The 18,312-nt window shown below is 46.8% G+C and overlaps 3 protein-coding genes across 4 annotated transcripts; all 3 read right to left on the bottom strand.

Moving 5' to 3' along the window:
* Nucleotides 1-272: 272 nt before the first annotated feature.
* LOC118290624 (cyclin-dependent kinase inhibitor 1B) lies at nucleotides 273-3,396 on the bottom strand. The gene is made up of 3 exons (XM_035618406.2): nucleotides 2,610-3,396; nucleotides 1,958-2,185; nucleotides 273-1,671 (listed from the first exon to the last, which is right to left on the bottom strand). Exons 1-2 carry the CDS (start codon nucleotides 2,995-2,997, stop codon nucleotides 1,995-1,997), a joined length of 579 nt encoding a protein of 192 aa, XP_035474299.1. The 5' UTR covers nucleotides 2,998-3,396; the 3' UTR covers nucleotides 273-1,671; nucleotides 1,958-1,994.
* A 2,333-nt stretch (nucleotides 3,397-5,729) lies between these two features.
* On the bottom strand, nucleotides 5,730-7,804 carry cdpf1 (cysteine rich DPF motif domain containing 1). The gene is made up of 3 exons (XM_035619903.2): nucleotides 7,630-7,804; nucleotides 7,293-7,404; nucleotides 5,730-6,880 (listed from the first exon to the last, which is right to left on the bottom strand). Exons 1-3 carry the CDS (start codon nucleotides 7,731-7,733, stop codon nucleotides 6,749-6,751), a joined length of 348 nt encoding a protein of 115 aa, XP_035475796.1. The 5' UTR covers nucleotides 7,734-7,804; the 3' UTR covers nucleotides 5,730-6,748.
* A 504-nt stretch (nucleotides 7,805-8,308) lies between these two features.
* pparaa (peroxisome proliferator-activated receptor alpha a) lies at nucleotides 8,309-18,312 on the bottom strand. Of its 2 annotated transcripts, none has more exons than XM_047336020.1 (9): nucleotides 18,138-18,312; nucleotides 17,449-17,602; nucleotides 14,521-14,768; nucleotides 13,794-13,939; nucleotides 11,225-11,363; nucleotides 10,510-10,709; nucleotides 10,156-10,425; nucleotides 9,812-10,055; nucleotides 8,309-9,713 (listed from the first exon to the last, which is right to left on the bottom strand). In XM_047336020.1, exons 3-9 carry the CDS (start codon nucleotides 14,702-14,704, stop codon nucleotides 9,469-9,471), a joined length of 1,428 nt encoding a protein of 475 aa, XP_047191976.1. In that variant the 5' UTR covers nucleotides 14,705-14,768; nucleotides 17,449-17,602; nucleotides 18,138-18,312; the 3' UTR covers nucleotides 8,309-9,468. The 2 variants fall into 2 exon arrangements, with proteins under 2 accessions (XP_047191976.1, XP_035470652.1); XM_035614759.2 differs by having other exon boundaries at nucleotides 10,156-10,422; nucleotides 18,138-18,311.

Consider the following 18,312-nt stretch of genomic DNA (forward strand, 5'->3'; position numbering starts at 1 on the left):
CTGATGGGACGCATTCAACCTATTTAATGACACGCTTGTGTCTCCCTCAGGTCCTTGTGCAAGACTTTGTAATCACTATTACCAACCAGCAGGTTTACGTTGGGCGGATCACTTTAAACTTTAAGTGTGTTTGCTCAGGGTGGAGTGGTTGTGTGCTGTGCAATCAAAATAGTGAACATGCGAATTCATTACACTGGCAATTTCTTTTTAATCAATCCAAATGCCGATTGACAAAAAGACAGTAAAAATACAAATTACACAGGGGCATAAAATCCATTATTAGGCTCAGTTTTGCAACAGTTTATTTATCTTAAAAATAATAATGAAAATATATATTTACAAAAATGCACGTAAAATGTTGCTTTGGGAAGCTATACACATACCCACAAAAAAAAGCTCAACATAAATAAGTTAGTACAATTTTTCAGTGTTTTTCAAAAAAGAAAAAAGGCACAACAGGTACACTTCAAAGTTTGACACCAAATAAGGCAGTGCAACTATGTTTTTCTGCCTTCACGAAAAAAAATGAGAAAGTAACAATAGTGCAATTACATGTTCCACATGAATTCCACACCACATACACAAATCTTTGATTCACATATTTGCATAACGAGTAGCCCAGTGATTTTATTTTAAACATATTTAATCTATGTTGACCTGGACTACAGAATTTATTACAAGGGGGTGGGGATGTGTGACCTAAAAAGCCACTAGAATATGAACTCACCTAAATCTAAACGTTATAAGCTAATTCTTAGGATTATTAGCAAATACTGTTAAAATTTGGTTGGATATTGCTCAGCAGTATAGCCACCTGCCCACCCCGCCCCTCACCACCTCCAAAAAAAAAAAAGGGTACGAACTTTGGAAAAAAACCCAGGGGGAAAAAAAGAGAAGAAAATAATGACATAATAAAAGGGGAAATAAAGAAGATATTATTGGCATGTAAACTTTATCTATCATGGCTATACTTAGTTCGATGGACCCTCAACATACATTGTGGCCATCTGGGCCTTCAGAAACAAGATAGGCTGTATAACACTGGGACAAATGAAGCCATAGAAAAATACATTTTTGTTTTCCACATAACCCTGACTTTTATGAAAATCTGCATTTGTAACTTACATCAATTACCTGAATAATGATACAATATTTTTCTTTCTTTTTTTTTTTAAACAAAATAATATTTCTCTGCTGGAAAAATTGCACTGCAACTTCCCGAGTCAAATTCTCACACACACGCACACGCACGCACACACACGCACGCACGCACGCACACACACACACACGCATTCAAATACATTTAACAAAAAAAGGTATGAAAAGCATATTATGCTTTTTTTGTATGTGCTACATTTGAAACATAGGTAGTAGATTGAGGAAAGAAAAAAAAGATGAGCAAAAATCCATTTGCACACTGCTACATTGTCTGCTGCTTCTGAGGCAATTGAATAATACAAAAAAAAAAATGAGTGCCAAAACTTGATAGTGTACATATTCAGTGCTTGTGCAGCCTCTCCTCGTCCCCTTCTTTAGGAAAAAGGCTGGGTTCTTTTTGTTTTTATTTTTTCTTCTTTTCGCCTTTGTATTTTATTTTCTTCTCCTCCTCCGTCTGTCAGATGATGAGGAGGGGGAAAAAAAAACAACAACCCAGCAACAGGTCTCCTCGCTCTGTGGGACATAAAGAGGAAACGGCTTGTTGAATGGTGCAATTGAAAGAGCAGTTGCTCACACTTGATATCACACACGTGCGCACACACACACACACACACACACACACACACACATAGAGGGTGTACAGTCATAGCATGAACAGTTGTGAAAGATAATAGTTATATATATATATATATATATATATATATATATATATATATAAGTTTGATGGCTTGATGATGTGTAAGTGCTGCATGCTGAGAAGTTCAGTCAGTGGGACAAGGGGGGGGGGGGGGTTTCTAACCTGCCATGGTGGGTTGTTTTTTTTGTTGTTTTTTTTTTCACTGGACCTCTGCACCGTCCCCGGGCCCTCTGGGTCTCCTCCTCTCCTCGTCCGCGGCTTTCGGCGCCCGACTCCCCGCGCCGCCCGGCTGGTCTTCATCATCATCTTCATCATCATCATATTTTTCTTCTTTATCATCATCTTCGTCGGTATGCAACCTCTTGTTCTGACACTCGTCGGAGCAGCGACCTGGTGAAAGAGGAGAGGGGGGGGGGGGGGGGGGGGGGAACGACAAACGGTCAGAAAAGTTGTCAGGGTGCGCGTGCGTGCGTGTGCGCGCGCGGAGCTGCACGTCCACGGTTTGGAGCAGCACCTGAGAGCGCGTCGGTCGCGCCGAGAAGGAAAAATGTCCGCGAGCTGCGATGTGCGCACTTGATCTCGGAGCTGAGAGTGCACCGCGGCGACGAGTTGAGGCTCCTTTCTTTTCTTTTTTTCTTCCATTATCGTTATTACAATGACTATTTATCATTTGACCCCCAGCGCGAGCGCGCGAGCGACCCGCAGCCTCCGCGATGAAGCCGCGGACACAACTTGCCGCTTGGCGCCTCCGCATCGCCGCGGCACGGTGGCGGAAAAACACGCGTGTGACAGCAACGACCCAAAAGAGAATCACCTGAAGCTCCCGAGCGCCGTTTCTCCGGCCGGCCCGGGGCCGGCTGGGCGTCGGGCCGCCGCTCGCTCCTCTCCGCGGCGTCGGGCCGCCGGCTCCCGTGGGCCGCTCGGAGGTAGAACTCCGGCGGGCTGCTGTCCTCCTGCCACTCGTAGTTGCGCGGCGCCAGCGGTCTGTGTTCCACCGGGTCGAAGTTGTACCGCTCCCGGAACGCCTGCACGTCGTCCCGCACGGCGGCCGCCACATTCCTCCGTATCTCCCCCGGGTCGGGTCTGCCGAAGAGGTTCCTGCGCACCGGGGGTCTGAGGGTGTCCTCCGGCTGCCGCGCGTCCACCCTCTCCAATGTGGGGCTCGCATTAGAAAGGCGAACATCTGACATTTTGATGCACATATGACACGGAGGAAGGAGGAAGGGGGTGCGAAACACACACACACACACTCACACTCACACAAAACAACAGCCAGAGCCTCTCAAACTGCTACGTCCAAGTAGTATTCCTTTAAAAAAACGCAAAGTCACGGGGATGGTGCGTGCATACTCCGCGCGTATCATCCAAAACGCGTACGCGCAACCACAAAAAAAAGGAAGAAGAAGAAAAAAAAAGAAAAAAACACCACCAAGAGAGAAAAGAATGGAATAAAAACAAAAAAGAAGCTTCTTCCAATAAGGCGCAGGGGCGACCGGGGGGAGCCACTCCTGTCAGGTCCGTAGTAAGACTGATGAAAACAACAAGTCAAGTCATAACAGCCAATATGGCGTTAGAAGGAGCCGTGTGAGTGAAGAAGAAAAAGTTGACATCAAGGACTATTTAAACAGAGACGGCGATTCATTGGTCTGCGCACCAGGGACCGCCCATTGAGCTCTCTTAAAGTTGAACAGGGGCAGCAACAACAACACACACACACACACACACACACACAGAGAGCTGGATTGGATTAACTCCGTGCGTGAATATGACTTAATTAACCTGTTTGATTGGTTATGCACATGAGAAAGAGCGAATGGGAGAAGCTGGTTGTAGTCCCGAGGGAAGCGAATGATCGGGTCTTATCTTCCCATTAACACCTGGTTTATCAAGGTCAGAGGTCACGTTTAAAGGTCACAGTTTTGATCCCTTTTAACTGCCTTTTTTTTTGTTCCTCTTCAAAGTGAGCTAACTGTCTGAAGAGTAAAAGCAGATAAGAAAACGACATCGGGCCAAGAGATTTATCTCGCATCGCGGCCAGAACCGGGGCCTGGTGACGGCGTCACGTAAATCAATCATCGTGGGGCGGACTGTGCCCCCAGAGCGCGCTGACAGATTTCACAACTGCGTCTGATTCGGTGTCGCATAAACAAGCTTTTCAGGCGCGCCACTTGATTCAATCACCGCGAATGTATTCAGTTACAGCTCCGGGATAATTGCGGGACAATGATGCCACTGTCGGGCCCGTAACGAGCGCTCCCTGTCGGGCGGTGGGGGGTGGGGGGGGGGGGAGGCCCCACGGCCCCACGGCCCCCTTCCTCCACCGACGTGGACGGGCTGCTGTTCCAGTTCACTAGCCTTATACCTCTGAGCCGTCTGGAGCATTTCTACCACTGATGAGTCGGATTTGGAGTTGGTTCCCAGCTGGAACAACAACAACAACAACAACAACAAAAAGCCACGCTGGCGTCACCCATTGGTTTAGCATTTTGACCAGCGCCATCTTGGGTTTTTTTTTTTTTTTTTTTAAATCAGAGGTCACGAAGACTTGAAACTAGCGATTGAGACTGTCAACTCCTCAGGACATTACAAATCGAGTGAGAAGTAGTAGAGTCATGAGACTGTCAACTCCTCCGGACATTACAAATCGAGTGAGAAGTAGTAGAGTCATTTTTCTCATAGGTTTGTATAGAAACTCCCTCTGCTGGTCATTCGGCAGCATACAGGTTTCAGGCGCTTTCGACTACGATGAAGGATAGGTGGCACATACGAACTGTGACGACATAAGTGGGCGAGTCGTACTGTACAAGTTTGAAAGAGCAGATAACGATGACTGTTCATTTCCCTTGTCCGTCGTGCAGCGCTTCCTCCATTTATCACATCTTTATTACAGTGAGGTTTTATACAGAAAAACAAAACAAAAAGCAACAAATTTGCCTCAAGGCATCGTATGACATCAGCTCTTGAGCAGAAAGCCTCCCGTCATCGTTGGCTCGGTGCCTATCGCTTCTTAGACTTTGCCACTGGTGCCAGAGTGGTGGTTTGTGTACTGCACTGGTTTGCAGTTGCTTGTGTGCACTTAGAATTTAAATGGTAAGGAAACAGAAGGTGGTGCAGCTTTTGAAAAAACAACACCAAAAATAACTGAGTTTCCTGTTTGCATCTACAAAAAAAATTCTCAGCCTAGAGTTAAGATGTCAACATTGAAGTTGTCAAATTATAATTTCCACCCATCTACCGAGCAGCACAGGAATACTTTAGTCACTTGAGTGAAAACATCCAGTAACGGTAACCGAAGCTATACGGTGTCACTCCTGCATTCCTCCGCCGCTTTTGCCAGTAAAAACTCACTGGGCCCATGCCGTTTGAATTAACCCTTCGAAAAAAAAGGACCCAAACATCTCGTGACAAATACAGCGAGGACATCCGTTATATTGATGTTATCGCCCAGGATCACACTTAATCCATAATGTGTTTATGCTGCTACAAACTGGGCACAGTGTTGTGTTGCAGGGAGTCGATCCACGAGCCGAAAAAATGGATTTTGATCAAACTGATTAGACGGGCGAGAGGGAAATAAGGGCAAGGGAACATTTTGTTAAGGTCACACATGCAGAACTAATACTTTAAGGGTAATGCTTGTGATTTTTTTCTCCCCCTTTCACAGTTGGACACATTAAAGCTCATTCTACTAGATTCGGGGGGGGGGGTCGTTTTATTAGTTTTGTTGAGATTTGTCCATCACGAACTTGCACCTAAATAACAATAAATATTTGATTGTATGTCATTATAGTGTTATTTTGATTAGTATTAGTTGATTTGCAAGATTTGATGCCGTGTGTAGTTTTAAATGACAAAAACACCACTATATGTAACTGAGTGGGATGATGCAACTACAGTGAAATGAACTGAAGTCACAAAACACAGAAAACGTCACTTTGTGTTTCTTTTTTTAATGATTTCAGATCAAATGAGATTATAATTTTTTTGACTCCACAGAAGTCAACAGTTCATCCTTTGACCGTGAACCAAAGAAATCAAAGGGGAGAAGCAGTAATGCTCCCTCACAAAAGGATGTGTCACTGTCAACACACGCATGTGTCTGTTGTTAGCAAGGATGTGCCATGAACGTAACCATTACCACATGTTGCTGAAAAGCAATAAAAATGTGTTTTCTCATTAAAAAAAAAAGGCACAAAAAAAAAAAGAAAAAATTGCGAAACGGGCGTATTTCAACAAGTACAAAGACAAATTGAGAGCAATTCATTTCATTTCTTTCCACTTCAACAGCAGCAGACACATGAATCTAGTTTTCAGTGTGACTAGCAACTGCACTAATGCTTCCACGTTGCTCTTTTGAGCCATACATACATCCATAGGTGTAATGTTGTTTGCGGAAAATCCAGAATCAGTGCAAATACACTAGTATTCTAATATCCTTTTTAGTTGAAAAAACAAGGTTGTCGTGCCTCTGAAAGGTTGGAGCGCAAAAGAAAAAACTTGGGAGCAACTCCGGGGCAACTATCCACATGAGAACGATTTGAAACTGGGAGCCATTTTTAATTGGGAGGTTTGATTGTCGAAACACAATCCAACAGGGGTCTGGCAGCGCTGGTCACACCTGCTGTTCGCATCTATAAAAGTCTACAATAAACAAATAAAACCCGGGGTTGGCTAATGCAGCGAGTGAACATCCTGGCAACAGATATAAATACGTTTTTTTTTTTCCTGATGGATGTGTGTTTCCAACCAAAACTAATAATAACCCGAGAGCGATGCTGATTAAACACAGGATGTTTAGTTGCACACCGCAGGCATATTTTTTTGGGGGGGAGTTGTCCAGTGTGGATTTTATCAAAAGTGCTGATTAAAAAAAACAACTATTAAGGACAAAAGCTATTCAGATATTCGTCCTCAACACCTGAGCAGCCAAACGGGACATCCCGGCCCACAATGTCACGACGCCGCCGCCTCGGACCTCTGCTGCTTCTTTTTGGCCAGCTCGGCCTGAATCTGTGGAGGGAACTGCTCCAGGTGCTCGTTCACACACTGCACGCAGAACCGCTTGGTGTAGAACAGACTGCAGTCCTGACAGAGGAGAGAGAGAGAGAGCAGAGGTCGGCATCGATGCACCAGATTCACGCGATGCACAAGATATGACTGGTCACGTTTATGCAGAGACAGATGGAAGGCGTTCCATTTTTCTTACGAGCGATTCGTCAGAGCGCGTTAAACAGTTTCGAGGTCTGCACAGTGTGTACTCGTCTTCAACTGTGATCCACGGGGTCAATTTGTGTCAAGCGGTTGGGAAAACTACAATATGAGCACAGCTTCACATTCATTTAAATGTTTCGGTCTCGCATATTGCATCTTAAAAAGAACACACACACACTTGGAAGTTATCATATGTCCCAAGGAGGAGCATGCTCTCACGTGTGCGTGTCAATACAAATTAAATACATATATGAGATCACATGGTTTGTGTGTCCGTGGCTCTTACCGATCCCACACAGACACAGCGGCTGCACAGGCTGCAGGTGGAGCCCAGCACGAGGAACGTGTCCTTCTCCGGACAGAAGGGATCCTTGGTCACAAAACACTCCTCCAGCAACCTGATGGGTGAGCAGACAGGAAGACAAGAGTTATGACTCCAATGAGAGAAGTAAAGCCACAAGTCACTGTATGTAATCACCGAAGCCCTTATTTCGCCCCCCTCGTTACGTATTTGACATTAGACGCCGGCGTTAACCTCACATTCAGTCACGTAGCATCAAGCTAGCATTAGCACGGCTAGCTCCGGAGCAGGAAGAGGAGCGTTTAGCTTAATGTACACTTACACAATCGCCCTGGTGTTTGGTGGTTTCTGTCCGTAGTAACTATACGGGCTGTCTAGACCACACGACTGGCACGTAAATGTTTTTTGACGGGAAGTTTGCTCCATCGCTCAGTTTGCAGAGCGGAGACAAGTTAGTTCCTGGTTTTTCACATCGCGAGGTCGAGCCAATGTTGTTGTTCGTGAGGCTTTACCGCCACCTAGAGGCGCGGCGGAGTACAGGCGAACACAGCGTAGTGCAGGGATTTAATGAAATATAAATTATTATCATTTAGGGGGGACAAACAGAGATATCGTGATATTTTGGCTACAATAAATTTTGCGTTATGTTTTATTTTATTTGTTGACAAATTAAAAGGGCCACTCTGAAGATTTGACCAAAAGGAATTTGGTGCTATTTAATTCACAATATGTTTCATGATGCGTAAAACTATGTATGTAGACCCTTGTGTATATGGAATTATTGTATGTGAAATTACATTACATTAAACCTAAGATGACAGATGTTGTTTTTAACAGCATATTCTATTGTAAAGTTAAGTTAAGGTTGACACATTTTTCAATAACATTATTAAGTTATACCTATGCCTGCGATAACAATTCAAAATGTCCGCAGTGGAAAAAAAAGCCTCTTCACAAAATTCATTAATCTAAATCATGAACAGATAATATTCACATCTTTAGGCAGTCTATTAAATATAGTAGTTTATTTTTGGCTACCATCTTAACATTACTCCTTTTTTTTTAAAACAGCAAATACATTTTCATATTGAACACTCTACTTTACATGTTTAAAAAATATTAACAGTTTAATAATGGCAAGGAACAATGTTTTAGTATGGCATTGGGAGGTGACGTATACTGTTAGTAGAGAAAAACAAGGCAATCAGCTCTTCCATGAGGTCTGTGTTGACGTCTGTACATGCATACGTCCCTTTCACTGTGGTCACCAGAATTCCTGTCGTATTTACAAAATAAAACACCAACCAGCTTAACAGAGTGTTAGGTTTGTGGTCAAAATATGAAATACTGGCCGCAGTTTTTTTTTTGTTTTTTTCCCCCCTTTAAGGGAAAAACGGTGTCAGAATCTGAACTGAACATTTTGCACATGCACAAGATCTGTTAAAAAAAAGGGTTCAAAGTGAGTGATCATGTTGTGCTGGTTCTAGCAGCAGGTAAGGATTCAATAAATATACAAAAGTACAATATTTTAAATATTTTACTTTGTGAGACATATGAGACAACTCTTTATTGTGTATTTGTTATGGGGTGGTCAAAATAGAGGTGAAACTACTCTGCTGTTGAAAACTTTCTTCAAAACACAATCTCAAGATTGTTGAGGGAAGTTTGGCTGATATCAATAAGGCACTAGTTTACAATAAAAAGGACATGAATGTAATTATGATCACATTCAAATATTTAGCCCCTTTAGCACAAAAATTAAAAACATTGGCTTTCATGTTGAAAGGCACAATTAGTATAATCAGTGTGTGCATGTCTGTTAGGTAGAGGTTGGCATCCAGCATCCGATTCCAAAGCAAATAGTTTCAAATCGATATATATATAGACTGAAGAAAACATATCTCTACCCATCTGTGATGCAAGTTCAGAAAGCATGTCCCCCCCCTGTATGGCAGCGCACACCCCTTGCAGGACCCACCGCCTGGAAAGAACTTCACTCTTGTTTTGTTCCAGATTTAGAGTCACTTGGTCACGGCGGTGCACATCCACCGAAGCTGCACAATGAGTCGCTTACAGTACAATTGATACGACAGATAGCATCAGTTCATGTTGTTTACGGAATCCATAATCAAGTTTTGGGACATTTCAACGTGCCATCTTCTCAGTACATGTCCCTGTATATCTCCTGCAGGAGAGGGTGCAGCGACGTGTCCTCGGTCGTCTTGATGTCCTGCACCAGCTGGGCGTGCTCGGTGACCAGCTCCCGGAGGTCGGCCAGCTTCTGCAGGAGCCTGGGAAAGAGGAAGGTGTTATCAGGGTGGTTGGCCAGCAGGTGGTGCTGCAGCGCCTGAACGATGCCCTCCTGCAGCTGCTCTACCAGAGGCACGTCCACCAGGCCTGGGCGGTCTAACGGAGACAAGAGACGGCGGAGAAAGGACATTTCAACACGTCACTTCATTTGAATTGCCCGTTATCTGTCATTCCTCTGCACAAGCGTGGGTTACCTCCGCAGCAGATTATGGCGGCCACGAAAAGGGCCAGGTCACTGTCGTCCAGCTCCAGGGAGTTGAAGCGTGTGGCGAACTGGAACTTGGGCTCCATCATTTCGCTGAACGGGCGCCGGAGGCTTTTGAGGAATTCGCGCGTGATGAAGCCCCCGCCGCGGGCCACCAGCAGGCCATCTTTGTTCATGCAGGAGGCCAGGAGGGTGAAGATGGCCTCGTAGACACCGTACTTTAACAGGGTCACCTAAGTACGAGACAAAGCTATGTACTGTATACTTTCTATACCGTCTCACAGGGCACGACAGGAGGATAGGCGACAGATACAGCTCCCCCCCGAAACCCACCTGATCGTTCAGATCCAGGCCCTGGAAGCCCGGCACCGCCTTGGCGAACTCCGTCAGCTCGGTGACCGTCTCCACCGAGGTGCTCTGGCAGCAGTGGAAGAGCCTCGCTTCGGCCTCCCTCTGCTGGAGCTCGCCACACCCCACGCCGAGGACGTCGGGCCCCGACTGAAGGCCGCTCTCAGGCTCTGGATAGTCGCCGTTCAGCATGTGGGCCACCAACGTCCTCTCCGCCAGCTGGAACGTCTCCATGTCGTGAATGATGAAAGGCTGCTGGGAAAGACAAGAGGGAGAGGATGCTGGTAGTTGACACAGATGCCGGATGAAGAGTATCCTCAAACTCCCCCCCCCCCCTACCGGGTTGCTGGTCTTCCCGGTGAGTATGAGCCGCGCTTTCGCCTTGTTCATGGTGAAGTTCTTCATGTAGGCCTCGTGGATCTGCCTGACCAGAACCTTGTGGTCGGCCAGCATGGGGCTCTCCACTTCCGCCTCCACCATCTTGCTCTCCGCCTTGAGCTTCAGCTTCTCCGCCTGCGGCATCCGACCGAACCGAATGGCTGGCGGACAGACACATTTCATCATTAGCGAACAGCTAGGAGAGTTTTTGCTCGTCGCACCGTGGACACATCAAACACATCTTCCTGCTGCGGAAAAACACACAGACACGGACACACACAGAACATTCAACAGATGCGGCGCGCTCCGTTCCCTCTCCCGACGACCACAACATGTCGTCTCCCTCTCAGGTTTCTGACACGCCGCTCTCTGTCTGCGGTGGGAGGCCGTCGTGACGAACCCAGTGACCCCTTTTTGGCAGCCGGCGCAGATGACGGCCCAGATGTAGAGCTATACGTGCCTGTGTTTTGTCAATGTCAAGCTGGGTCCTGCAGGACGTTGTCCTATAAAAACCCAGTCGACGTAAAATGAAAAGCACGTTGAACCGGAGTCAAGTCACAGACGGACGTGTCCCGCTGTTATTGTACAGAACATGTTGTGAGCAGAGTTTTATATAACCGCTCTCGCAAATGCCTGCCCGCCAGTTCTTTTCATTGCCTGAGGTTTCAAGTCTCACCGTTGTGGGACATGCCCACGGAGAGGCACTTGTGGAAGCGGCAGTACTGGCACTTGTTGCGGTTCTTCTTCTGGATTTTGCAGTTGCGTTCACACTTGTCGTACTCCAGCTTCAACCGGATGGTCCTCCTGAAGAAACCCTGGTCGAGACAAGAATAACACATACGATCCAAAACGTTATGACAGAGCGGCAAAAGCCTCGAGAGGTTTTGCACCCGAGGAACAAAAAACTCATCCTCAGATTAAGCTTCTATAATTTTGCATGAAAAAAATTAAAACTACCTGCTACTCAACAAGCTGGAAGATAACAGGTTCATTTTATGCTATAGATACAAACTGATTTGCATTGGGATGCTGGACCCTCTCATGCTTGCTTGCAAGTGTTATTATTACCATTATTACTTTGCTAATGCTTACAGACGTCACATGGGCCGATGCTTTGACGTACACCGATATCTCAGCTGGGACATTCCTCGGCCCTCGCTGTCACAAAGACTTTCTGCCAGTGTATCTGGATCCGCATGACCACGCACACACATCAGTCATCATCTTACACCCGGCCCGTGGCTGCCTTTTATGCACGACACTGTTATTAAGAGTTATTATGTGTCACGTATCACTTTACTGTGCCACTTTTAATGTGGCGAGGGAGAGCGAGGGGTGTGATCTTTATGACGGTGTTGAAATGGGGAAATGTGAAGCTCCGGACATATAATTTTGTGCCAGCCGACAAAAACAAAAACATTATGAAACAACCTAGGTGCACTAAACAGATGTGAGGTGTTTACAGCGTGTCTTCGCACGTCTGCGTGGAGATGTACAGACACAAGCGGAGCCCAGTTCTTTGCCGTGAGACAGGAGGAAAGACGGACGCAGGGAGACGTGATTCAAAATGGTTAAATGTAGGGGCATCTTTGTGGCACACACATAACGTCCACCTTCTGAGCAGGTACATTTACTTTTGTGATTTCACTGCTAAATCCCATTTCTGTCTGTGCCAACCATCCCGCTGCCGTAAGCGCTCACACCACATTCCGCCACCGCTTTAATAGCGAGGTGTCGGAAAATGCTACGCCGAGCCTGTCCAGCGCCGAAACAGTGAATTGTGACTCGCCACAGAGCCAGATTTTTTTTCCATGATGGCGACAACACCCCCCCCCCCCGGCAGAGAAATTTTGTAACGCGTAAAGGCGTCCGATGGTTCCATGTCGTCGCGTTCCCACTTTTAGAACGGCATCGCATCGGTCTGACACAGTTGACCGGTCGCGTGGCCAAATCTTTGACGGCGTGATGAGCGTTTGTTTGTGGCGATTCTGAGGAATGACGGAGCTCAAGAGCACACACACAGACACAGATTGGGAAATTGACGGAAAGACTTGGACTGGGAAAGGAAAATTGTGAATAGCCTCCTGCCTGCGTCCATCTCTCTTGTCTCCTTGAGATTCCAGTGAGAACTGAAGGCACGGTGCCAGCGGCGCAGAGTGAAAACAATCGGAACACACTTTTTCCTCTCTCCGCCTCGGGGAGAAGTGGGGCTATTATGGAGGGGAACGGCACAAAGATCCAGCAGCACCGCTGAAAAGCCTCTGTCCGGCTTCAAAGACACACGACACAAGGCGGTGGATTCACGGCGAAACTTTTGAGCGGGCAAGGTGATGAGTTACAAATATAGCAAACAAAGACTCGGGTCAGCAGGTCGGCCTGGGGCTCACGTGACTGCACAAACAATGCGGTGACGATTCTTAATAGTTTTAACAGGCGCACTGAGCTCAGTGGTCTCAGTTACAATGTGCTGTCTTAATATGAATATTTTTTTGGATCCAGAGCTTATTTCTTTTAGGACTGATGAGAATAGTTTTTTTTAAAACAAATGGAAAAATATCTTTTATCGTTAAATCAAAAAATGTGCCCGTAAGAAGGTAATTCAATCTGAGGAACAGCACTGCTCTGTGTGTGTGTGTGTGTGTGTGTGTGTGTGTGTGTGTGTGTGTGTGTGTGTGTGTGTGTGTGTGTGTGTGTGTGTGTGTGTGTGTGTGTGTGTGTGTGTGTGTGTGTCACTCAGCTGGGCACTGTGCCAAGCAGGGGAGAGGTGACGAGTCAGCCAAGGCCATCGCGTCCCCCAACTCACATGACCTGTCGGCATGTCTCGGAGTCTTTCCACTGGTCTCTGGCTCAGCTCCGCTGTGTGTGTGTGTGTGTGTGTGTGTGTGTGTGTGTGTGTGTGTGTGTGTGTGTGTGTGTGTGTGTGTGTGTGTGTGTGTGTGTGTGTGTGTGTGTGTGTGTGTGTGTGTGTCACAGGCAGTGCATGTGGGCGTTAATGTGCATGCGGGGGCATGAGTATGTGTTGGCTTGTATCATTTGTTTTTCAATTGTGAAACACCTGCACAGCAACATGAAGGAGAACCAACATTTGCTGCAACCTTGCCGCACAAGTGAATTGAATGTGGTCTTCACGTTTATATTTATATCTCAACGCGATGTTTCATGTTTCATGTCCCGTGTCACTTTGACACGTTCAGTATGTCAGGACATTCACACACAATTCATACTTTAGTCCCCGCCTCTCTCACCTTGCAGCCCTCGCATGCGTGCACCCCGTAGTGGAAGCCTGAGGCCTTGTCCGTGCACACCCTGCACCCCAGGCTGAGGCTCTCCTCGGGCCCCGGTGCGGCCCCGCAGCCCCCCGACGACGGACTGGAGGCCGGGGTCAAGGTGTCTGCGGCGGAGGGGAAACAACAGGGAGCGGTTACACCGGGCTCCCCATTGAACAAAGACGCATTAAGGATACACAGTGCAATTAAGGTGCGGAGCAAGCAACTACGGAATGTAGTTGGCAGACTGACAACACTTAAAGGAGCAGTTCCACATTTTGGTAAATTTGTTTTCTTCCTCCGAGTAAGGACTCTTCACAGTCATGAAGGCATGATGATATCTTTTGAATAAACAATACAATACAATACAAAACAAAGTTACACCTAAGGAGCTGCTGCCTTTGACAACCTGAGCACATCAGATAAGTGTCTCCCTCGAATGACAGAAGCCATGTGGACGCAAGAGAAATTGATCCCATTAGTATCTCATCTCCTTTTATCATTGGAGTCAAAAGGTCAAAAGCTCAGCGTTTTTAACAATCTACATTACCTGCTCTTGGATGAGATAGTGAAAATAAACTCTGGCATGTTTGGTTCAATTTTAAAAAGCAGCTTGAGCCACTGAGTGGAATTGACATTTGTCATCATAACCAAGGGCATATTCCCTCTCTTTCTGGAGGATCCGTCCACCTGTAACGACACTCACCCAGTGCGGTGGAGCTCTCCGACCCCGAGCCGGTGCTCTGGTACTCTGGGAAGTCGAATCCCAGCCCGTTGTCCCCCATCGACTGGGAGATGTCGCGGAGGTCCTCCATCAGGTCCCCACACAGAGGACTGTCCAGGAGGGAATCCCCCAGCGGGGACGGCGGGCTGTACAGATCCCCTGCCATGGTGGAGGTCAAGCCAGACCGGGGAGGGATAAAAAAAAACAAACTCCCTCCCTCACTCAGCCAACTGGAAGTAAGAGGAGAGAATAACGATTTAGGACCAAACCGAAGCACCAACCTCTGACAACAACCCTGGTTAGTTTTCCGCTTTGGTCCAAACGTTCTCAAGCCTTCACCCTTTTCCAAACCGACCGTTGTCCGTAAATTTCTCCAGAAATCCAGAGTTCTGGCTGAAGGTCGGCGAGTTCATGTCAGGGGAGAAAACGCTTCGTTACAGTCCATTTCGTCCACGTTAAAACTTTTGCACTTCTCACATCTGAAACCTGAGCTTTTTGAAAATAACGCTCAGGGGAGATGGATACATCTGACGTTCACAGCAAAATCGAAATATCACTATATTACACTATATCACTGTGGGCAATACTGAGGATACCTCTAGTATATATATATATATATTGTAATGTGGAAAACGGGGTGTAAATCAACACAGGAGAGGCATCGGGACCAGGCTGTGAGGCAAAAGAAGCTGCAACTTACCAATTTATCAGTATTCTATTACTATATCAAATACTATATTTCTACAGTTAAAGTCCAACATGTTTGGAGAGTGCTCAGATCTTAATTATTGTCCGTTTTTGGGGCTACCTCCCACCAGTTTCTCCGATCACTAAACCAGGACACATCTATAAATGTTTCAAGTCATACACGAGGGACAGAATCGCTCTTTTTTTCTTTCTTTCTTTAAGCAGCAGTAAGAGCCTTTAAAGATGATTTTTTTTTAGGCTTTTTCCGCCTTTAATTTGACAGGACAGCTCGGTGAGAAAGGGGAGAGAGAGAGAGAGAGGTGGGAAGACGCGGGAAATCGTCAGAGATCGAATTGGAACCCTGGACGTCTGCGTACATGTACATGTGTTCCTGCTCTATCCACTGAGCCACCCCGGCCAATGGTGGCTCAGATATTGATCAGCGACACATGTTGTTTACAAAATCGCTGTTGGTTGTGGGTTTATTAGGTTTCAGACAAAAACGGGAACAAATCCAGAGCCGGTTACATGTGTAACTTTTCGGGACACTTACGCCTGAGGTGAGGCTGATGAATTCATAATGTGAAGGTGTTTGGTTTGGGTTTAACATATATGTGGGAGGGGGTTGGTGGAGCTCCCAGCTGCTCCCAGCGGGGCGAAGAACATCTGTTGGAGCCATCGCACCACATCGCAGCACCGTGTCCAGAGCTATGGTTCCATTACGGCCCTCTGTCGTTCTATAGACTGCAGGCCGATGAACGCTTGGCCCCTTGCTCCTTACATCACCGCAATTTAATTCCATCCGTGTCACTACGACGTCATTCGATTGTTTGAGCGGGAATCAGAATGGTATCTCCGATCAAAGAGACTCGGCTGTTTGGGGGGGGGGCCCCCATGACGGCGCTCGTGGGAGCTCGGTGTAAAGTCTCCGTTTGCACAGCTGCACGCGCCTGTGAGGGCGAGCGTGGACGGGGCCGCTATGCGACTGTAAATTTCCTCTCTGATAAGTGGCCCTTTTTTTGAGCTAATGACTGAGCCACGATAATCAGGTAAATTGGCATCTTTGTCGGTCTGGAGCACAGGTCTGGAGGGAAAGCATGCACTCCGTCAACTCTGGAGGTCAGATAGCAGGGACGTGATTGATCAGCACGCTTGTTTATCTCGTCTTTGTGTGTTCTGCGTTTTGGAAGGACGAGTCCTGACGGCATGCCAGAACTTGTGTAAAGGGGAAATATCCGAGAGTGTGTGTGTGTGTGTGTGTATGTATGTGTGTGAATGCATGCATTTTTGCAGCTGTGGTATATTGTGCAACATACGCTATAAATGTGTTTTAGTGTGTGTCTTCTCGTCTACTGAAAGACTGTAAGACAAGGCACAGGGAGACTGTGCGACTGCACACACACACGTGCACACGCGCACACACGCACACACGCACATCTGCCCTGTGACAAACTGATGGCCCGGGAGTCAGCAGAGAGATTTCCACATCAGAGAGTAAATCCGCGAGACAGTAAATAGCTTTTTTTGTCTCTGAAACATATTCCTTGTCTTGAAAAAACGAGGGAGATCTTAGAGAAGGCAGCAGCGCCGGCGCACACCTACTGTACAGAACCTCATATGGTATCATTTATCTGCATTTTTTTACGCTCATGCCGATTTCTGCACAGTGGCTGAATTGTGTCCAAGACATGTAGGATTCCAGCTCTGGTTGCGCAGATATTACAGTATAGATGTGGAATGTGCCCCGTCCTGAAGTGCACCCTGTAAAGTTGAGTCGTAAACAGAAATGTAATGGGCAAGAACTTTGCTACTCTTTCAAGATATTTTTTCGAGAAGAAATTCCCCCCCAAAACAAGATTTGATGATACACACTTTCACTGTTTTATGGAATCCAAAAAATAAGAGATTAATAAAAATGAAAACATTTCAAACACGTCATTTAGCCTTACTGGGTCTCTGCTGTTATATCTTTGGCTTCCTCTTTCATAGATGACCCGGGCCCAGCAGGCCTCGCATGTTTCCATCTCACCTCAAAGCACATTGTGTTTTTTAAAAAATTCCCAGAGGAAAACTGTAATCCCAGACCGGGGGGGACTCTATCTTTAGGTCAAAGGAGAAGAGGAAACGCGGCAGGGGCGTCACGCCGCACGGCTAGAGCGTGTTAACAGATGACAGAACCCAGAGTCACAAGATGTTACGCGTGCGTGTAGGTCAGATGGATACCTGAACAGGTGACGGTCTCCATTTGAGATTCCAAGACTGGTGTCCGGTCGGCGGCGGCGGTTAGGAATAGAGAGCAGCTCTGTCTCCCCGTTTGTCGGTGCCCTCTGCGGAGTCGGGATCAGCTGCTGTGACCTTTTCAAGACCTTTCATCTCTCTGCAACCAGATCATCCAGGGCGAGCACACGCACACACGCGCACACACACATACACACACACACACACACACACACACACAGATACACAGAAAAAATTTAAAAGAGAGAGAAAAAAATCAGGTACAGAGCAGATCCCACAAGCAGCTTCCTCAAAACAAGTGATCTGACTGTGATTGTCCTCTTCTGCTGCTGCACACAGGCAGAGACATTGAAACAAACTGGGGGGGGGGGGTGTTCCTTTAATCACAATGACGCGTTTCTTGACACTGTGTGGGCGTGTGGGGGGTTTATTACAAAACCACCGGTCAGGAAGCTTAGAGTGGGGGCTCCCGATCCCTCCGGGCGAACAGCCACACGTTCGACTGCACGAGGGCTTTTGTAAGACAAGTGTAACCGGTTACTGGTGGTGAACAATAAACCTTACAATAAAAAAATTAAAAAAAACAACCTTTCAAGGCAAACAGGCAGCCGGGGTTCATATGATCTCAATGACATAACTTCATAGCTTTTGAGAGAGAAGTTATTATGCATCACCTCAGAGAAAAAGTATCCGGAGCACGTCCAGAAGCCGTCACCGGTCCGGGACGTCCGACACACACACACACACACACACACGCACACACAGGTCTTGAGATCGGCTCTACAACAGCCGTCGTGCGCCGGTCACCTCCGCTCGGTGTCGATCCTCAGCTTCTGACTTCTGCTGCGC

Source organism: Scophthalmus maximus, chromosome 12 (assembly GCF_022379125.1).
Source record: "Scophthalmus maximus strain ysfricsl-2021 chromosome 12, ASM2237912v1, whole genome shotgun sequence".
In the NCBI taxonomy this organism is placed as follows: domain Eukaryota; kingdom Metazoa; phylum Chordata; class Actinopteri; order Pleuronectiformes; family Scophthalmidae; genus Scophthalmus; species Scophthalmus maximus.

Excerpts from the sequence above, each read along its gene's own strand:
- LOC118290624 (XM_035618406.2), bottom strand. The coding sequence starts at position 2,997 with ATGTGCATCAAAATGTCAGATGTTCGCCTTTCTAATGCGAGCCCCACA. Across the intron at positions 2,186-2,609 it reads ACGGCGCTCGGGAGCTTCAG|GTCGCTGCTCCGACGAGTGT; the intron begins GTGATTCTCTTT and ends CTCTTTCACCAG.
- cdpf1 (XM_035619903.2), bottom strand. The coding sequence starts at position 7,733 with ATGGAGCAAACTTCCCGTCAAAAAACATTTACGTGCCAGTCGTGTGGT. Across the intron at positions 7,405-7,629 it reads CCAAACACCAGGGCGATTGT|GTTGCTGGAGGAGTGTTTTG; the intron begins GTAAGTGTACAT and ends CTCACCCATCAG. Across the intron at positions 6,881-7,292 it reads GCTGTGTCTGTGTGGGATCG|GACTGCAGTCTGTTCTACAC; the intron begins GTAAGAGCCACG and ends CTCCTCTGTCAG.
- pparaa (XM_047336020.1), bottom strand. The coding sequence starts at position 14,704 with ATGGCAGGGGATCTGTACAGCCCGCCGTCCCCGCTGGGGGATTCCCTC. Across the intron at positions 13,940-14,520 it reads GGAGAGCTCCACCGCACTGG|ACACCTTGACCCCGGCCTCC; the intron begins GTGAGTGTCGTT and ends CCTCCGCCGCAG. Across the intron at positions 11,364-13,793 it reads ACGCATGCGAGGGCTGCAAG|GGTTTCTTCAGGAGGACCAT; the intron begins GTGAGAGAGGCG and ends TGTCTCGACCAG.